Genomic DNA, 19,655 nt, shown 5'->3' with positions numbered 1-19,655 from the left:
ATCTTACCTACAACGATAAAGAAGTTCTTTTTGAGGTACATTTAAGAAGTTGGGTTAATGCATAATGTGTGTGAAGATTTGTTAATGTGTGGGAAGCGACGACGTATAAAGGTTTTGGTTTGAGGAAGATATTACAATACCGTATAGATCTTTCATCACAGGGAGCCCTTCCCTTTCTTTGTCATGTTCTCGACAGTACTGAATGACTCTGCACATTTGTGGACAGCGTGGACCTAATTTCTGATAAGGAAGTTTACTCACTCAGGAACATAAGGGAGGATCAGAAAAGACGAATCATGCAGTGACGTTTTGATTTAGTAAAGGTGCCTGCCCTGGGATCGTTCCAATGCACAGGTGGCGAGAGGGAGTTTGCAGAACTAACCAAGAAAAGTCGCCCCCTGGTGGACAAATGAAGAATTACTCTACACTCAAACTTAGTAAATATAGTGCTTCTCAGGTCAATTCCTACTTAGTTTATTCATCCTTTTATTGATCATTTGAGCCGTTACTCTTTATATTAAAAATAATTAAAATATTCTGTATATTAATTTCATGATGGTGGTTTATCTTACTAAAAATTATGCTCAAAACTTGAAAAAATTTTTAGCATGAGTAATGAAGAGCAATCATACACCATTTTAATTAACTATACTGTGTACTATTAACTTAGTAATGCAGTTTTTGATACAACTCCTGTGTATTTGCATTGATAAATATAAACAAGACAGCTGAGACATCACTACATACACTGTCATATTTATTACAGGCATTGTATTTATTGTTTGTCTTTAGTCACCCATTATCCATCAGAAATGGAACCTTTGTGAAGTCTTTAAATCGTAGAAGCCTGCAGTGAAATCACGAGACTGAAGCACACATGACCATATTGATGTACTTCCTGTAGATAGATGATACGTTATATACCGTTTGCATCTTTCTGGTGACGTGCAGCCGAGTCTCATCCTTGTAGACACCGTATTGTATTTTTTTTTTTTTCCAAAAATAAACAAGCTGGGAAACAAATCCATCATATAATTTTTTTTTATCTTTGCCAATGGGAATTTACTTTTACAGTGCAATTCTTTACAACAGTTACTCATCAATTAAAAGACTGGTACTTGCCGCCACCATGGATCAGATATCACTATGTTACACTTCAGAGCTTCCTCTAAAAAGAGATGTTAACGGCGTCTGAAAAAAAACAACCTAAATTATTAGGTCGGCTAATTTAGTGACATTTGATCATCCAGTGAAATCATTAGATCTATGTTAAACTTTAGCAGCTAAACATTTGTACCATCAACACATAGGAGGAGTCAAATAGTAAACTGCTGCCATCTATGAAAAGAAAAACATTGAGGGGGGACAAAAAAAAAAAAAAAAGTATGGCACCATTGAACACCCAGTAGACACAAACAAGTAAGTACTATGGCTGCCCTCCCCTGTTGCGGAAAAAGAACTGTCAATCAATTCAGTCTTTCTTCCTTTAAGTGCCAATCAGGAGGACAATGAGATTTTTTTTTTTTGAGGGGGGGGCGTTCAGTCAGAGGTAACGCAGACCTTGTCGGAAAATTCTCAGTCGTTTCCCAGAAATACCCTCAATGATTTTTATCGAAACATGCCGTGTCCCAAAACACACACACACCGCGTTTCACATACCAACAACATACGTGTGTCTCCCGCGGAGTTTTCCAACACCAAAATGTAGCTGCGGGAGCAATCGCTGAAGACCTCGGATTGCCACTTAAATCGGAAAACACGAATAGGACCCACCAAAATGCACGGGATTTACATTCCAAGTTACGATGGCAAAGTCGACAGCAGATCTCTCCCTTTCTTTTCGCCCGAGTTTGGTCGCGAGATTCCCTTCGATACACGACGACATTTAGAGGTGCACAAAATAAGAATACAAAATTAGACTTTTAAATACAATAGCAGCGATTCTTTTCTTTCCCAGCTGAAAGCCTCCAGTAGATCAGGTAAAGGTTTGGAGTCACCGATCGATTGTCCCTCTCAAGTATGACTATATGGAGAGTGCAGGTGTTGGGTATTTAAGGTGGGCTCAAAAAAAGGGGGGGTTGGGGGGGGGGGTACCACTACAGAGTGTTGCCGTGCTAAAAGCCGAAATATGTTCTGTCCAGGACTTTATCCTGGGGCATTCCCCCGCCCTTCCTGCCACCACAGTGCACCCCTATTTTTCAGACAGCTCATCACCTCAACCAAGATCCACAGCAGGTTGTGGGGGGGGGGCGACACCTCGTGAGTTCAAAGAAGGACCATGACCCAACAGGAGACCCTTTTGCTCAACTTGAGGCTGTGGCGATGGCCTTTTTGAACTGCTGGCTGCGGATCTCGCGGGTTCTGGATTCCAGGAGCTGGTCGTGGCAGGTGTTGCAAACCAGCACCGGGTCGTACAGCTGCTGGTCTGGGATTGGCAGCTTCAGATGACAACAGTCTTTACAGAACACATTACCGCAGTTCCTACAGAGAAAGGACAAAAAAAAAAAAAATAATAAAATAAATCAGCTGCTTTTATTTGCATAGGTGAATAATAAAACCGCAAATATAATAAACCTTCAATGTATTAAGACCAAAGTTACAGGCATTAGGCAGGGTCATTTCTTCCCATACTGAATGAAAACAATCGAAACAAAAAAGGAAACCACACCACAGATTTTATCAGCGAACATATAGAGATTAGCATTTTTTTGTTGATAAGATCATTTTTTGTGCGCTTGTGTGAAAGGAAAACTCGTGAAGTCCCACCTGCAGTGGTGACGCCGCTTGGCTATCCAGAACTCACAGTCACAGTTGAAACAATGAGAGGCCATGTGGTCAGGCACCCACCTCGTGACCTACACGTGCATACATTTCCATCATTAGAGGTGCCCCATTAGAGTGAGAAGGTGAGGTGGAGGAGAAATGAAAGTGAGAATTGAAACAGATGCTGACCTCGGTGTCCTTGCTCTCCACTCGATCCCAGCTGCCCTCAGACAGTCGGTCTTCACTCTGGGTAGATAGAGAGTCTTCCTCGGGACTGTTGTCCGACTCCCTTAAACATGTCTAAAAAGCGAGAGAAGAAGGAGGTTAAGAAAGGCTGGCAAACGTGGATCGAGTGAGAAGAAGAGAAAGCAAACTTACAATATCATCCTCGTAGTCCACGTCGGGCTCGGAGGGCGGGGTGCTGTATTGTTTGCTCTCGAGTCTCATCCGCAGCTGTCGGACCTGCTGCCGCAAGACCTCCACTTCTTGTTTGTAGCCCGCCTCGATCTGACGCAGCCTTTGCTGCACGGCGTCCATGGGCACCGGCAGCCCGTCGTCGTCTAGGTAGGCCGGAGTTTGGGGCGGGACGGGTGAGCTGCAGACGGACGGGGATGCGGCTGGAAGCTGGTGGGACGCCACCGAGCAGATGTTCATGGCGGGTGCGTTCAGGCTGGTGAAGCCCGCTAGGCTCCTTGCCGCAGACGGACATCCGGGTTGCACGGGGCTGCTGGGGCAACAGAGCGCCTCCTTGCGGCAGCACTGGGAACCGCTAGCGAGGGAGATGCCTTGCGAGCGCAGAAGCTTGTAGGCCAGCCGGCGGCTCTGGTAGGCTTGTGGAGAGCGGCTGCCATAGTGGCTGGTGCTGCTGCAGGCGGACTGCATTAGGCCCTGAATGCTCTCCCAATGGGGGCCCATGAGGGACATGTCCGACAGCGGACTCTGGGAGATGAGATGCTGAGAGGCTCCTTGGAAGGAGTCCATTGCAGATGCTGCAGCAGATAACGTTTGATCTCTTCCCTTGACATGATCTATCACATGCTCTTTGAGCGGCGGCGGTGGCGGCAGCACCACCTGCTCCTCCTCCTCCTCATCGGTGAAATGACTGAGAGTAGGACCGTGGCTTTGCTGATGCGCCAAGGTGTGAGAAAGTTCTCCTTGATCTATAAGAGTCTCAGTGGAGTCCTCCAAGGGAATCTGTGGCGTGAGAAGCTTCAGAGCCATGAGGTCAGCCGACTCCATGAGGCAACTTTCCGGGCTATCAAGGTGTAGGGTAGCTGCAGGTGGTACGGCCTCGTGGCTCAGCGTAAAGCACGGCTCTGATAGAGGAGTGGGCAGTGTGGTGCTCTCAGCAGTCTTACATGGGCTCTCAGCCTCCAGTTGAGGTGTTGGAAGATGGGGGGTTGTGTGTGGTGAAGCTTGCTGTAGGACAGGAGCAAGGAGTGGAGTGTGAGCCTGGATATCACAAGTTAAGGGAGCAGGAGGAAGAGGTAGGGAAGGCAGCGGCTGAGTGGTGAGACACGGTTCCTTTGGTGTGTCCTCCACACATTCAGCACTGGAGCCATCTGATGGCTGGGTAGGACCCAGTTGTGGAAGGTTCTCATCACCGTCGTCAGGTGCGATCTCATCCGAGCAGTCGATAGATGGACTCTCAAGGGTGGGTGCGGCCTCCAAAGCCGGGCGATCCTCCTGGCAGTGCTTATTAAGATTGGGGTCACTGGATGTCCGAGTTAGGGGCGCCCCATTCTCAAAAGATGACAGAAGATTGTCCATGGAGCGGGTCTTGGTAAGTCTAGAAGTGGACATAATACAAAGGGAGGTCATTAATATCATATTTGTGGTTCTTCATTTGACTGTTTTATATTTAATAAAAAATAATAAAAATTGATTTAGCACAAATTGGGGTGAAGGAAAAGTGTGCATATAACAACATTGAATCTAACAGAAGCATCAAAACGTACCTGTCAAGGGAACGGGAGGCAAGTTCATCCCCCGTGACACTCGGAGACAAGTAGAGCTCCATCGAGTCGTCCACGGCTGTGCAAGGAGAAGATGTGGGGAGGTAGACGGCTGTCCACAGGTGTAATGCGCGTGTGTGGCAGACAGGCTGCAGCACCTTGCAGTCAAAGAGTGAGAAATAAGCCACAATACTAAATATAACATACAACCAGTAGGGGGCAGCATAGAACGGGAGAAACTGCTTACAGAAAGGTTGTGGTATTTAGCTCAAAGATAAATCTCACAAAAATTGTAAAAACTGACCATATCATGACTGGGGATGTAGAGGAAGTTCTGAAAGTTCTTGTTCCCTGTGCGTAGCAAGGACCAGACTGAGCAGGTGCGTTTGTAAATGTTCCTCGCCTCCCTCTCACGAGCGTTGTTACACAAGAAAGTACCATATAGACATGAGTACGTATGTTGCACCAACTTGACCTGCACATGAGAAGAAATAGACTCAAGAATTGCACAATGGCATGATTGCGCATATCTTCTCTAAAAATCCCAAAGCAAGTCTGTGGCATAAAATGGCAGATGACGAACACCCACCAAGAAGGCCTCATTGAACTCAAAGAGGCAGGGGAACTGTTTGAGCAGCTGGTGAACGCAGTCAAGCCACTGCAGAAAGACGGGACACTGCTCGCTAACATCATCGGCGTTCTCCTGGTGGCCACAGCGGTCTCCAAACTTGTGACCGTAGTCCAGCCAGTCAGTCTCCACAAGTAACTGGAAACCCTGTGGATTCATTCCATGGTTGTGCAAAGAAATTCGATTTCAAAAGAGAAAAGTAAACTCAGCAGATGATCTCACCTCGAGTGTTCTGTAGTAGGGATCCAACATGATCTTGGCCAGGGCAACAATCTGGGGTGTACGGTCCCATCCGTCTGAACAGTGCACAAGGACGGGGCGACCTTCTCGCTCCAAGGAGGAACACACCAGAGTGGCCGCCTTCAACATTACGGACAGGTGCTGCAGCCAGCGGGTGCTCTCCAAAGCTGAAAGCCAGCTAGGTGGAAAAAGGAGAGAAGGTTCATTCAAATGTAAGTATTCGTTGTAAAAACAATTAGACATTTTTCTAATTATTCCATGAATAAAAAAAATACAAATCAAATTTTACTAATAAAAAAAAAAAGCATAATATCTCAAAAGCTTTCCCAAGTCCATGTGCAACAAACAAGTCTTTTGGAAGCCCCTCCGCATCACTTGACACCTAAAGAATCTCAACATCCTTTACAATGTGACATCACAGACGCACGTACACACGGCCGCAGACAAAAACAAACGTTCATGTAAACACCGTGGTAAACAGAAACACATGACTCCAATGTCTCAGTAACCAGACAGCCAGCTGGCCCACTCAGCAGGTATGAGACTGGATGCCGGGCAGCTTCTCCACCTCTTGGGGGTGAACGCATTAACGAGGGGGAGGGAGGGAGGGAGGGAGGGAGGGGGACACCAAGATACTCAGAGGAAAAAGGTCAAACGGATCAACTTACTTTCCTGGATCGGGTATCTGACTGCAGACTGTCCTCAGGGCCTGAAAACTGTTCCGGATGGCGTGGATGTTAGCCATTCCCATAAACATCACCTCGCAGTTCGGGTAATATTCTAAACACAAACAATGTCACACATGATTTCTGTGTATTGTTATAAAACACTCAAGATTCGAACAACGACAAGTCTGATATTCCAGAAACTTAACAGTGGCATGTATGATTTGTATTTTTTCTGTATTATTTTATATTTTTGGACTGCACAATGGCACACAAAAAAAACTTTGTCACCCTCCTGTTTCAGTAACACAACCGCAGTGCAGGATACAGACTGTAAATGTCAAAACTGGCTACTGTAATGACAATCCATTAAATTGTTGACCCAAAAAAAAAAAAAAACACTTGCCAGTATTGTGTGACAATGGCCCCGTAGGGAAGAACTCCAAACAAACTTTCTCTTTGCCTTTTTGTAATAAACTTATTCAGAGAAAAACAGGAATTTCTGGATGACTCAATTGTTGCAGTTTGTTTACATTCTTCTTTGTTTAAATTGGCTGGTTACAGTGGGATGTTATTTGCAGCAAATAAACAATATAAGAGCTTGTAAATTAATTAATGACTTGAATAGTCCGCTAGCCAAAAGTATACTTTCAACAATTGCTATATATTTAACGGTCAAAGTTTGACACTTAGTGATTATGTTTCAAATGAGAAATAAAAATAAAATTTGATTTCTAAGCGTCCACCTGAATATCTACATGTCTCCGTTTTGACAATGGGCACTACTCACCTTCGCACTCACAGCCTCCACCTTTGGCACGGTTGGCCACTGCAGCAGTGTAAGAGCGAGCATCCAGAATCAGAAGCTTCTGCGGTACGGTGTCATCACAGCCCGAGCTACCCGTCAGTGAGGAGTCTTATGAAACAAGATGGACACGACTTGTATTATTACAAAGTTTGCTTTCTAGTAAAATGACGCTGGGTTGGCAGATAATACCAAAATCACTGTCGGATGAGTCGGGAGCTTCTCCACGTTGCTGGCAAGAAGGTGCACCACAGGTACCCTTGGCTCCTGTGTCCATTTGACACGCTTTGGCAATGGATGTCACCAGGTACTCATCATCCGGGTTTCGCCAACCCCACCAGCTGATTTCAGGTTGGCTGCAGCGTGCAATCACTGCCCCATTCTTCTGGTGTCTGGAAATCATGATCAGAGTCGTGAGCTCAAGGTCCTTAAAAATGCAAATTAAGAAGCTGACCTGTAGACCACCACGGGAATCCTCTTCCAGGATCTGAATGAAGCCACACTCTCAAGCTCTTTGTCAGTGATCCATATTGGAACCAGAAGCTTCTGTGGGTAACTGGAGCACAGTCTGAAGACACAAAATGCAATTTATTATTATTCTTTTTACAGCAAGGTAGCTTTACTGGTTAGTCACTGTGTCAAACAGCAAAAACAACAAAAGATGCATTTTCATTAATATATTTTTGTTGCCAATAAGTTGTATTTATCCCATTTTTATAGGCAAGTGTCGAAAGTGGAGGGAAGACTGAGCGATACAAAAAAAAATACTGTGCCAAGTTATGCGCCTCAGCATGCTGTGACTTGTTTAATTAACACGCAGGTTCCTCGTGTGAGCATTGATGCATGTGCAAAATAGTACACCTTTATAGTCCAACACGTGACCTACTTATAGTTGCAATTTATGGATGACACCCTCCAGATGTTTTGCGTGTCAAAGCCCATCCGTTTAACCTCCATCTCCATTCTCTGACGCACATGATCGCCTGTAGACAAATAGAACAAGGAAACATTAAGGTGGGGGAAAGAAAAAATAAAAATATGTGTGCATATTTGGACAGACCTGGCCGACACAGATGAACATGCTGGTCCTCATCATCAGCACTGCCTCCCAGACACCAAGCATGATAAGCCAGTGCAAAGAGGTCTTCGAGGCGTGCCGGGTGAGCTATTGCCCTGCTCAGACGTTTCACCCACTCCTGACACTGCTTGAATGTTGTAAAGTGGCATCTATGATTCATAAAAAAAAAAAAAAAAGATTCCAGAAAATGTTTACTCTCCATCATTAATATTAACTAACTATTTTTTTACCTAACAACTTTGGAGTCTTTGCAGATGATGTGCAGCTGGGCCATATCTCTGCTCTCCACGCTCTCGATCAGTCTGAGGGGCACCTGTAGGGGGAGACAAAGAGCAATGTGCAATGAGCTGCCAGCTAGAATGTTAGCAAACTGAATCCGATTCAAGCAAAGCCTTTTTCCATCGCACTTTCAAGGCCTTCACCACTAAAGCAGCAACTATAAACCTGACTTTGCCCACAGGAATGACTTTTAAATAACAACTGGAAGGTGGCCATGTTGTCCCAAATCTGTCTGAACTTACTACAGCAGGAAACGATAGCATGTCGTTGTTTTATATGGGATACAAGATGCAATGTGTCTTTGCACGGATAACGTGCCACTTCCATGGCAACCTGGGGGCGTTTCAGCATGAGGTAGTACTCACAGATATTTCATTGTCCACATCTGGGTAGGTCTAAAGCACAGCGACAACATGGAGCACACAGAGAAGGAGGACACAAGACAAGAGGAAATGGAAAATTAATTAAAACCAGGGAGAAAATAAGGAATGACAAGTTAAAAAGGGGAAAGAAAAAATATGAGTTGAAAAGGATGTCAGATAACAAGAGGCGATCACGCAGTGCGCTACGTGACCACATGACCTTGCCATATTGAAATCATGGAGGGGAAAGACAAACATGGACGGGAGCAAAGGGCAACAAAACAGCTTGAAAGAATGAGGATAACCTGTGAATGGGAGTGTGGGGAAGAGGTTGTGGATTGTTGGAATTAAGTCAGTATGAGGGACATTGGAAGCATCTGATTTTTCTTTGTCACATCTGTTCTAAAAATGCGCTGGGGATTTGTTTGTGTCGGCAAATAGCAAAAACTCATTTTTGACACCCATTGAAATTATTTAGTCCCCCAAAAGACTTCAAACTACACATTCGATGGTTGATCTATTCGTGAATTCTTTTGTAAATGTCCGAGGTGGACTTACATTGATGACGGACTCCTTGAACTTGATGTGGAGTCTGTAGTTCGAAATGGCAATGACCGCCTCATCTGCATGGCCAAGATATTCTACCCCTTCCCCCTGAAGAACTGGGAAGGGGACCTGGAAAAGACAACAAATTAGTATTAACACCAACAGTAACAAAGTACTTTTTCCAACTCTAAGCAGGTTTTATTCATTTAATTACATATAAAAAAAAAAGTTCTGTCAAGAGTAATAAAAACGTAGTGGTACAATTCATTATTGCGCCACCACTGTTTAATCTGACAATTTATCGCTTGATTATTCGGCCATTTTGTCTGGCCTCTTTCTCCCCATCACATCTGCACGATCAGCTGTCCAGCACTAACATGTCCTCCATCGTCAAGCGACCGACCGCAAGCCCCGTCCCGCCGTTTGGCAGGTTGCGAGACCGCATTAGCTTGCCCCGCGTTAGCATGCGATGGCGAGTCACGCAGGGGAGGACCCGCTGATGCATGACAAAGACGACATGCAGGAGAGCAGATGGGGATTACCGGCAAAAAATATCAGAACATCAAGATCACTTGGAACTTCAGCTAACTGCTTCACGGCACGGGTCACAATAAAAAGGAGTTTGGATTCAACTTTGAACCAGAATTGTTGACTCAAATGTGATTGGTCAGTGTCGTGTATCAAACTGTCACCACATCTGCGGTTACGTTTATCCTGTGGACACATCTTGACCTGGGAATTGGAACAAATGCTACACTGCATGCTGACACGGCCAAATGGAAGCAGTCGGCCGGCAGACCCAAAAGTATAGATTAAATTCAATTCAGAGATTTATCCAATTTCGAATGAAGCATCGACACCAGCAGAAATGACAACGCGGGGGTTTCTGTCACGTGCTACTCTGCAAAAGACACACAAAGATGTCCTGTTGTGTTAACATGTTGCACAGCCTGACAGCGTTAAACCAGCTGCACTCCAAAAGTAGATGCATGAGTCACTGAGCGCCTGCGAGTTCAGTAGAAGATAGTGTCACATGTCCTCCACAGGACAGCAGAAGTAATCTTGAAAAAAGAAAAAAAAGAAAGAGTGCGAATATAAGCACGAGTGAGAGAGCGAGAGCGGGAGGGAGAGCCGGAGTGAGTGGCTCATGAATAATGGCCGACTTGTGAGTCGTGACTTCCGGTTGAGGAAGCTGGCCAATGAGAACGTGCAAGTATGCACACACAGCTGCATCACAGCCGAGAAAGCAGCGGAGTGTGTTAAACGATAAATTTAGTGGTGGGGGATTGCCGGCGAGAAAACTATCGTAGGAGTAACTTCCCGGAAAATGAGACCGATATAAAACATTTGCAATCTGTTACTGTAGCAGATCTTTCTCACTGATCATCTTTCTGGTAATCTCCGGCCTATCTCCGTGTTGTAGCATGTCCCGCCGCGTGTGTGCAACAACCACCTGCGGGCAAAAACTAGACGTGTGATTAATGTGCCCTTTAAAAAAAGGAGAACTACAGCGCAACAACTGAGTGCACCTTAATGATCGACTAACCGACCCATTGGAGAAAATGGGTTGCTATCAAATCACATTAACTCAGGTAAACGGGTGCAAATGATAATATGAGCAAGGCTAATTTAGCACAAGCTAATGCTATTGATTCAAAAGCATGTTTTGAAATGCTAAGTCGACTTGCCTATGGGCTAACAGCATTTATGTCATTAATCTGCAATTAAATTTTTTTGACTTCTACTTAAGGCTCTTTCTGCAGAGGCAGGAATGATGATGCGTGCGCTGGAATGTAGCTAAAAGTGTTTACCGAGTAAACTGAACTTAAAGCGGTGTTTGTCAAGGGTTGGCTTAAACATTGTGTCATTTACCTGAAGACTTTCATCCTCCTTCACCAGCTCCTTCTGGGGGAATAGATCCTTGGCCTTAATGTACTCCAGACTGGGAGGCCCCTCTTCACCCTATCAATAAACAGATCGTGTTATCACTTAAATAGACTTGGAAGTCTTGCAAATAATAATTGTAAAGATAAATATATCGGAATACAAATGGAGCATAAGAGTCGTTGGTTAAAGCACTGCTAGTATAAATCAAATAATGTTAATCTATTACCAGGCTTGGCCTTTGTGGAATATATGCCAGACAGAAAATTTCACAATAGCGCACTTACTGCCCCACAGACAAACATTGAGTGAAAATTCAATATAAAACAGTGAACAAAAAGGTACTGCACTCTCAGGCTCCATTAGACAGTCAGGATTTTTGATGTATCATCTATCGACTCCTGACAATCCTTGTTGATTCTAAAGTTGTAACACTTAATCATGCTTAAATCTTAGAATTGTATCGGAACATAGTATCTTGGCAATATGCATGGTTTTGTTTTTTCTCTAGCGTCGGGCTTAAAAGGGAACATTAAATATAACAGATGTTGCGGTGACACAGTTAAATGAAAACAATGAGTCTTGACGCTGAAACCTTTAGTGTCATCACTTATAGAGAACAACAAAGTCAGAGGCAAGGTGCCTCAGTATGATATTAAAAAAAAAAAAAAAAAAGAGAGACATCAGTATCTCCCAAATATGGAGCACAGCTGGCTTGAGCACAAGTTTTTTTTTTGCCTCGTCATTGCCTTCAGCCTGCAAACCCTCCCCAACCGTAGTCAGAGTACAAATGCAAGTGCCGGAGTCTCTTCAAATATTAACGCCATAGCTGAGTACATTCCACGTTTTGATCGTCTGATAAGAGTGATAAATTGCAACTAGGTCTGACACAGCGTAAAGATTAACATACCAACAATTCATAAAAAAAAGAACCCAAAATAAATAAAAAAATAATAATCCATGCAAGACAAAAAGGTAGCAGAGGGACATGCAGAAACAAACAAAAAAATCCTGCACAGGCTCCAAGAATAAGTCGCTGGTTGTCATGGCAACAGCAATTGCTTGATGTTAAAGCATGTTGAAGAAAAAAAAAAAAAAAACTCCCTCCTCACTCAAAAGATGACTAAATCTGATTGAGGCTTTGTGAGCAGATTAGAGATCCACCGTCTGATGTCAACACGTACAATATGCAACCTGTGCTGCTCTGCTCATAAATAACAGTGCAGACGAAGGTTAAAAAATTAATATATACGAAATTAGGTCATAAAAAGTTATATCAGACCACCAGTTTCTCAAGAAGAGCCAGGCCATGTTGCAGACTACATTAATAGGTCAAGAACAAGGACAGAGCATGACAAATCTTCCCAAATGGACCTTCGCTGCCCATCCCTTCTCTCGCTATCTAAATATTTCATAGGCCACAGTGTACTGAAGGTTCTGCCCAATTACAGACTCATAACTTGAAATATGTCAGAAGTAGGGAAACAGGAGAGAGGGGAATTAAAAAAGTATGACACAACAAACTATTGTCGTTAAAAAAAAAAATAAACATACTTTGGACTGCCTTAATTAGCCGGTGTCCATAAGCAAAAAGAAAATGATCATTCAACTCAATGAAGAATCTTTAGTTACTCTTTTGGACCTAAAAGTTTATTATGGAGAGGAGAGGGGGGAGCGTTTTATATTTTTATATCAGTGATGACGATGAGAGCAATACGCTACATTGTAATTTCATGAGAGTACGAGGCAGAGCGCTCATCTATTTAGAAGGGCATGGACAATAAATTACGCAGCCAGTGACGCGGAAGAAGAACTGATGACTCAGCGGAAGCGCAGACGATTGAAAAGCATTTCAAAATTGTGAAATGAAATGGCCGCCCATGTGTGCCAACTGAAGCATTTAACATGTTCCATAATTTCTTCTCGCCATTTATTTGGGTGAATGTTGAGCATTATTAAACATACTGTTATATTCCTGATTTTAAATCATTTTCTACAATATGAGGAAAATTAGCATCGATGCTCAATGACCTCCGAGTTGGACTTAAATGTTTTGTTGCTTTTGCACACAGAAAAATTCATTTCACGAATATCACTGATCATTTTTTTGAAACGGTAGCAACAGTTTAACTTCGGAAACCATTTCTTAACCTTATAATCCGACTCTATTTTGAAATTAGAATGACTTAAGTCCACTTTAGCCAGCCTGACTTTAGCCTTTGCAGAAATGAGCCGGTTTTAGTCATGCCACGTGCAAGTGAGAGGAGGGTGGAGGCTGAGCCTTGCGACTCCGGCACCTTCTCCTTGCGGGAGCAGAGCCCAGAATGTGGGGGAAGGAAAGCAACCGCTCCTAAAGACAACAAAATGCTCACTCATAGTTTGAATAATAGGCAGTTAGTCAAATTCTCCGGAATATTTGCCCTCTAGATGTGAAATAAACAAAGTAGGTGACTAAAGGGATTAGCAAGAAAACCAGGACCAAAGATGCAAACTAAGTGAACCACCTGTTCCGTATCAGTCATTGTCACTAAGAGCATATCCCGACACTCGAAACTCGCCTCCCGTACCGCAGTGAACGCACACATGGGCACTCTGGCCGAGCGAGCAACACGTTTCATTTGAGCCACACGCATTTTAACCACCGGCCTCTTGACATCCAATCGGGATCGGCGAGCGGCCAGCTCCGACACACAACGCGGTGACTTTAATTAACATTAGCAGCTTTTTCATTATCACAAGACACTTGTAGACTCCATCTACATTGCTTACTTAATAACTGCAGCGCTCACGTGTATCAAGCATCACCACCCCTCAGTGACTGGCAGACAGGCAGGCCCAACTAGCAAGTTAGGGTGAGGCACAACCATTAAAAAGCAAAGTCATGAATGTATTTAAAAAAATAAATAAAGAAGCAGTCGAGAAATAAAAAGCATTTCGACTTACAAAGCAATTGAGCATGGAGCAGGACGCCCTTCCTGCAACGCTCATGTCGAGGTGACGTGGAGCTGTGCTCGGATGACACGCAGCCTATGGAGGAGCAGCACGACCACAGCACGAGGAGCCGGCACCATCATTCTTCTCGTCGCCTCGCCCCCCCTCCGGTTATCTTCCCCTTCAGCTTCCCCGCCTAATTCACCGCTTCTTAAGGCTGCGGGACAACACGCCGGGGTCGCCGATCTTAAAAATCGGGGGATTCACCGCACTACACCACACCCCCCAAAAGCCATGTGTCAAAACGACATCTGCTGCACAGCCGAGAAAGCGGCCCGATAGTCCGTAAAGATACAAAAAAAGGGGGGGGCAAGCAGTCCACTGGGTCACACGACTTGGGTGGGGGGTACAAAAGATGACTGCGGATAGATGCACCCCGTGCTGTAGTAAGTGGATGAAGAGTGAGAGATGTTCAAGCAGAGGGGAGACGCCACGCAAGCTCCGCCCTCTGCATTAGCATCCACATCCCTCGCTCATATTCACACGCTCGCATTTCTCCTCTCATCTCGGTACTCCTCCCCCACTCCCTCCTTGTTCACCCTTCACCGACATCTCATAAATACGCCGCTCCCTCAGCAACGAGGCAAGGTACACTCGTGCCGGGCGCAGAGGGAAAATCGCTCCTATGCAGACATGCTGCCTTGATGATGAAGCACACAGCTGTCAGTAAAATAAAAAAAGGATAAACCCATCGTCATAAATAGAGCACCCTGGTTGGACAATAGCATATCATTTGATAGCACGTGATTGGGGGGGGAGGAAAAAAAAAATACATTGCGGTGGATAGGACAGGGGGGAGGAGTTGCTGAGGAAAGTGACAATGCGGAGAGTTCCAGTGACACAGCATTCTACAAACGCCACATCATCCAGTTCCCTAGCTAGGAATGTGTCTGACACGTACAGTCAATTGCTTCCCATTGTGAAGGTCAGAATATTGTGTCCCCGTATAACACGAGGGGAACACCCGCACCCTCATCCGTCACCACCCTATGGCTTCACGGGCAGTCGTGACATCCGGCCGCCATTGACTGGATGACCTCACATTATGCAACATATCTGTACAATAGGTGTACCTGCAAAAACGGAAGCGAGATACGACATGAAATTAACCTGTATAATAAATGAAATTGGTGTAGAAGAATAAAATGTAAATTGACCCAAGCTCAAGTAAAGCATTCAAGGATAATAAATAAATTAAAAAAAAAAACCCTGTTCAATTTATCCAAAAAAAACACTGTTCAATTTATCAACTGGAAGGACAATTCCAGGTATTTACAATTACCTCAACCAAGGTTATGTCGGGATACGTTGCCTGTCAGATGGATTACGCAAAAACTAAGGAAATGTTTAAAGAGAAGTTCAATGACCGAGAATGAACTATGGGTCAACAAACATATAGGCGACTCATGTAGACCAGCAAAACAAACCATCCACAGTAGTCTACCCTGCTAAGTGAGGCAGGATAACATTACACCATTGTTCCCAACTTCCACGCTGGCACTATCCGGCAGCACGAGTGGAAAACAATATGGACTCAATCCTTCCCTTATTGTTTTGGTGAGAACACTGAAAGCCAGAAAGCAATTAATCGCTGCTTCACAAGACTGGATTAAATGGATCCTATTACCAACGGAGCAAAATGTCTTCTAATCCCACCTGAAAGAACACGACCCAAGACAAGTGTCACAATACAGTCGTTCATGGATCTCACACTTTTCATAAAAAAGGCTTGTGTTGTATCGAGACGCAATTGTTGCGTTGCGATGTATCAAACGGAATGTCAGGACATGACTAAGCCCCCGGACAAACGAAAAAAAAGGTCTGTGCTCTCGCATTTACATGCCTGGGCGGGCCCATTATTTGCTCATCAGACACGCCGTCAATTAAACCAACGGCGTGATTGTGTGCCCCATAAAAGCAAAGCACTGGGCGGCCGGCCACATTTGCATTCTATCCACCCATTTGACCGGAACTTTGGGACACGTATCCTCCCTCCCGCACTTCCCTTTTGTGCTGAATAAAAGCTGTGCCTAGGAGTCTCTTTTTTTTTTTTTTTTAAATAATTCGTGCCTGATCTGGTTATCATTCGCTCTCTTTCGAAGTAGTGGCTGAGAAAGAGCAACCACCGTGGCTTTTTATGAAGATGCCTTTTCAGCAACTCAAGAAACTTTGGTCTCCACGACATTATGTAAACTAACCTGGCTAAAATAATCCTTGAACTGGAAAATGTGCATTGGACCATTTTTGTAAAAGGTTAACATCCCGAGGAGTCCATTTTGTTTGGGCGTGTGAGAGCGTTGTGCGTCTTCCTGTTTGAGGGCAGCGTGTCCCGGAGTTTTAAATATTTTTTTCCATGTGTAGAAAACAAACGCAAAGAGGCATTTGGAACAAACACCCGCAGCACCCGTCTTATTGGCTTACCATGCTGAAGACAGTAGGCGTGGGTGTTCCTCGTCCCACCCTCTCCCTCCTGTCTACTGGGCTTGGCCTTGCCACTGACAACTCCTGCCAACATAGGGAAGAAAAAAAAAAAAAAAAAATCAACTTTGACATAGTGTGTGTGTGTGTGTGTGTGTGTGTGGAAAGAGGTTTGTGTGGGTGGATGAGTGAGTCGTGTGCATGCAATTGCAAAGGAGCTAGCTTGAAAAGTAGCCCTTCCCTGGTCTAAAGTACAGCATGCTGGAGACAAAAAAAACCAGGCAAGCACTTCATAAAATAATTCACGAGACATTGTGGTTAGAGTAGCTGGAATCTTCAAGCATTCATTAGTTCACGTAAAGACAGAACATTCAGTTCTGCAGAGAGATATACAGGTTAATGCCTGTTAAAGACCGCAGCCAAGGGAATAAATTCCACGATTCCACTTCCACACCCAACACACAAATTGTCCTTCTAATCATTTTAATCTCTGGATAGTTTCGGAGAATTGTGAGCTGTTACAGTGCCCTTGAAAGTGAGAGGTTTGGGCAATCTGACAAAAATAAGCGGGTTGATTGAAAGCAAGTCAAACAATTCAAAAATTTGAAGACTATTCTCCTGAGAGAATATCCCTGGAAAAAAAAAATCACAAACCCTTGACATTGAAGCTCCATCACATATTTTTTTGCAACAAACAGATCTCACCTAGCAATCAAGCACAATGTAAACAGTGTTTGGCCGTCTCCTATGGCACGTGAAAGCAATTTAACTTGTGGAGGCAGAAGTTAACTCTAAAAAAGTACATCGACGCCTTCACAGAGTAAATTAAGTCGATTCAGTAATAAAGCACTCCAAAGATCCAGTTACCTATTTAAAGGTCTCCTTTGAATTTTAAACTTGAGGGTGAAAAATGTTAACAGTGGCGTTTTTTTTTTTAATCTTAACACTTGACATTAAGAATATTTCTTCAAACATGAATTAAGGGATTTTATATTGGCAAGGTTAATTGCATCGAGGTCTACCAGACATAACATACAGACTTTAATTCATTGAGCCTTGACCTCAATGTTATGTCGAAACAACACACCGAGGAGCACAAGGACAACTTTAAACCCGACATTTTTTCAGAGTACAGAGTTGTCTCACTTCCCTAAGCTTCTCCCCTCAGACACACCCCCTTTTACACACGGAGAGGGGGAAAAAAAAGAAGTAAACTCCTTCACCAACATGCCAAAACTCAATCAAAACTTCTTACCCCCGGCAAAGTGCAGAATCCTCACGTCCTGAATATATTTGCGGAAATCTTAAATAGTCGGAGTTATAAGCGCAATGCCTTGCAAAGGAGCTGTTTTTGCAATCGCCCAAACACACACTTTCATGCACACACACACACACTGGGTGTCATACAAGCCATGACACACCTCCCTCCTCTCCTTGTGTGGTGGAGTAGTTACTCTGGTCTCCCTCCCACTTTTTCGGTGCCAGATTTACCAATGTGAGAGAGGCAATCCTACTGAGCATTCAACTCACTTCAACTTATGACTCAGTGACTAACAGGAAAGGCCTCAATTGTAAGTGGACCACGAAAAGTAACAGGCAATTATTTGAATGCAAAATTCACTTAGCCTCAAATTGAAGCCACAATTTTTATGCCATTCAACTTTCTCCTCCCAACAAATGTGACAGATGAAAGCAGCATTTTCTAATCATTTAGGTAATTAAAAAAAAAAATACTTGAACAAGTCAAACGCAATTAATAAATTAGGGTTATGGAGCTTCTTTTTAATTATGTTACTAAATTTAGACTAAACAATACTGTAGCAAATTCCCGTAAGACAGCACGTCACTAACCAGGTGCTTTTCTCACCACTACTGACAAACAACAGGTGTGAACGTGTACAAATCGCTAAGAAGTTTATAGACTAGTCAAGAGAAAGTGAAAGCATATTTCATAAATGATTCAGAACGAAACTCGATAACAAGGCAAGGTAAAAGTAAATGACTGAGGTGGGCTGTTTGCAAACGTTAGCATATCAAGCTAGTTACCGGCCCGGAGTACTAGTTGACTAGGATTGTGTATTTTAATGGTTCGGCACTCACAAAATTCAAAGCGCCTCTTCACTCGTGTCTCCAAGCACATACCGAAACCCCACAAAACGTCACGCATGCATAGTTTATTGCCAAGTTCCATATGATAAAAGTTAAATCAAGTTACTTACTCCACGGGAATCAGCTGACACGACGGTGACTCAGTAGCTACACGACTTCCGCATTCTTGTGCGATGACAGCCCAGGCGACCAATTGTGAGAACGAAAACTAGATCTTATAGCCCAATTGCGATTGAATGTTCGTGATAGCCAATGATAATCGACAATACTAAACCTTGTGGCTCATACACACCCACAGCAGAGCCAATCAGCTCTCAATATAAGCCTTGCACCCACCAATAGAAAATCACAGCGCGGCAGACACGGGACACACGTACACGACGCCGTATTTCAACTCAGGCACGAACACGAATAGTATAGGCTGTCCAAAACGTGATCGGGTGTTAACTAGAACAACGAATATAAATGCATAAAACATAATCACATGGGTTTTTTTTTTTTATTTATTTGCTATCAAACATAAAAACAGAAAAGATGGCACGCTGCAGCATTTATGAAAGAAGTACAACCCAGATACAGTTATGTCACAGTAATTGAGACAATGATGATGTATGGCCTCTGTCATGGGCATGCCGCATGGAGTGTTATTTTTGTTGGTTGGCCTATCGGTTACAGACGGGAATTGACCTAGAATATTCCCCACTACCCAGTAAGCAACCACGACACATCAACCAAGTTATGAATGATTTACTCCAGTGACATTTTTATCCTGAGACGCCATGTGTCTCAATCTTTTAACACATGAATGGAAAAAAAATGTGTATGATTTGCTGTTAAAATTTATTCTATTAATATAATCAATCAGACTTTTGGATGAATTAATCTGATTAACTCGGACAAAAATTCAGATCACAAAGAAGCACATGCCAAAA

The 19,655-nt window shown here is 43.7% G+C and overlaps 1 protein-coding gene across 5 annotated transcripts; it reads right to left on the bottom strand.

The window, feature by feature from the left end:
- Window positions 1–740: 740 nt before the first annotated feature.
- Window positions 741–18,945, bottom strand: mtmr4 (myotubularin related protein 4). 5 transcript variants are annotated; one of them, XM_088398950.1, is made up of 19 exons: window positions 18,834–18,945; window positions 16,618–16,701; window positions 11,194–11,283; window positions 9,334–9,450; window positions 8,365–8,447; window positions 8,117–8,283; window positions 7,943–8,039; window positions 7,511–7,624; window positions 7,249–7,448; window positions 7,042–7,167; window positions 6,255–6,366; window positions 5,569–5,764; window positions 5,308–5,493; window positions 5,023–5,193; window positions 4,722–4,876; window positions 3,142–4,552; window positions 2,953–3,063; window positions 2,767–2,855; window positions 741–2,481 (listed from the first exon to the last, which is right to left on the bottom strand). In XM_088398950.1, exons 2-19 carry the CDS (start codon window positions 16,618–16,620, stop codon window positions 2,304–2,306), a joined length of 3,606 nt encoding a protein of 1,201 aa, XP_088255076.1. In that variant the 5' UTR covers window positions 16,621–16,701; window positions 18,834–18,945; the 3' UTR covers window positions 741–2,303. The 5 variants fall into 5 exon arrangements, with proteins under 5 accessions (XP_088255076.1, XP_088255078.1, XP_088255077.1 ...); XM_088398952.1 differs by lacking the exon at window positions 18,834–18,945 and adding an exon at window positions 18,715–18,774; XM_088398951.1 differs by lacking the exon at window positions 18,834–18,945 and adding an exon at window positions 17,870–18,013.
- Between the last annotated feature and the right edge of the window lie 710 nt (window positions 18,946–19,655).

Source organism: Syngnathus floridae, chromosome 15 (genome assembly GCF_059516105.1).
Source record: "Syngnathus floridae isolate MCC-2025c chromosome 15, RoL_Sflo_1.0, whole genome shotgun sequence".
NCBI lineage: Eukaryota > Metazoa > Chordata > Actinopteri > Syngnathiformes > Syngnathidae > Syngnathus > Syngnathus floridae.
This window is presented reverse-complemented; position numbering and strand designations above follow the sequence as displayed.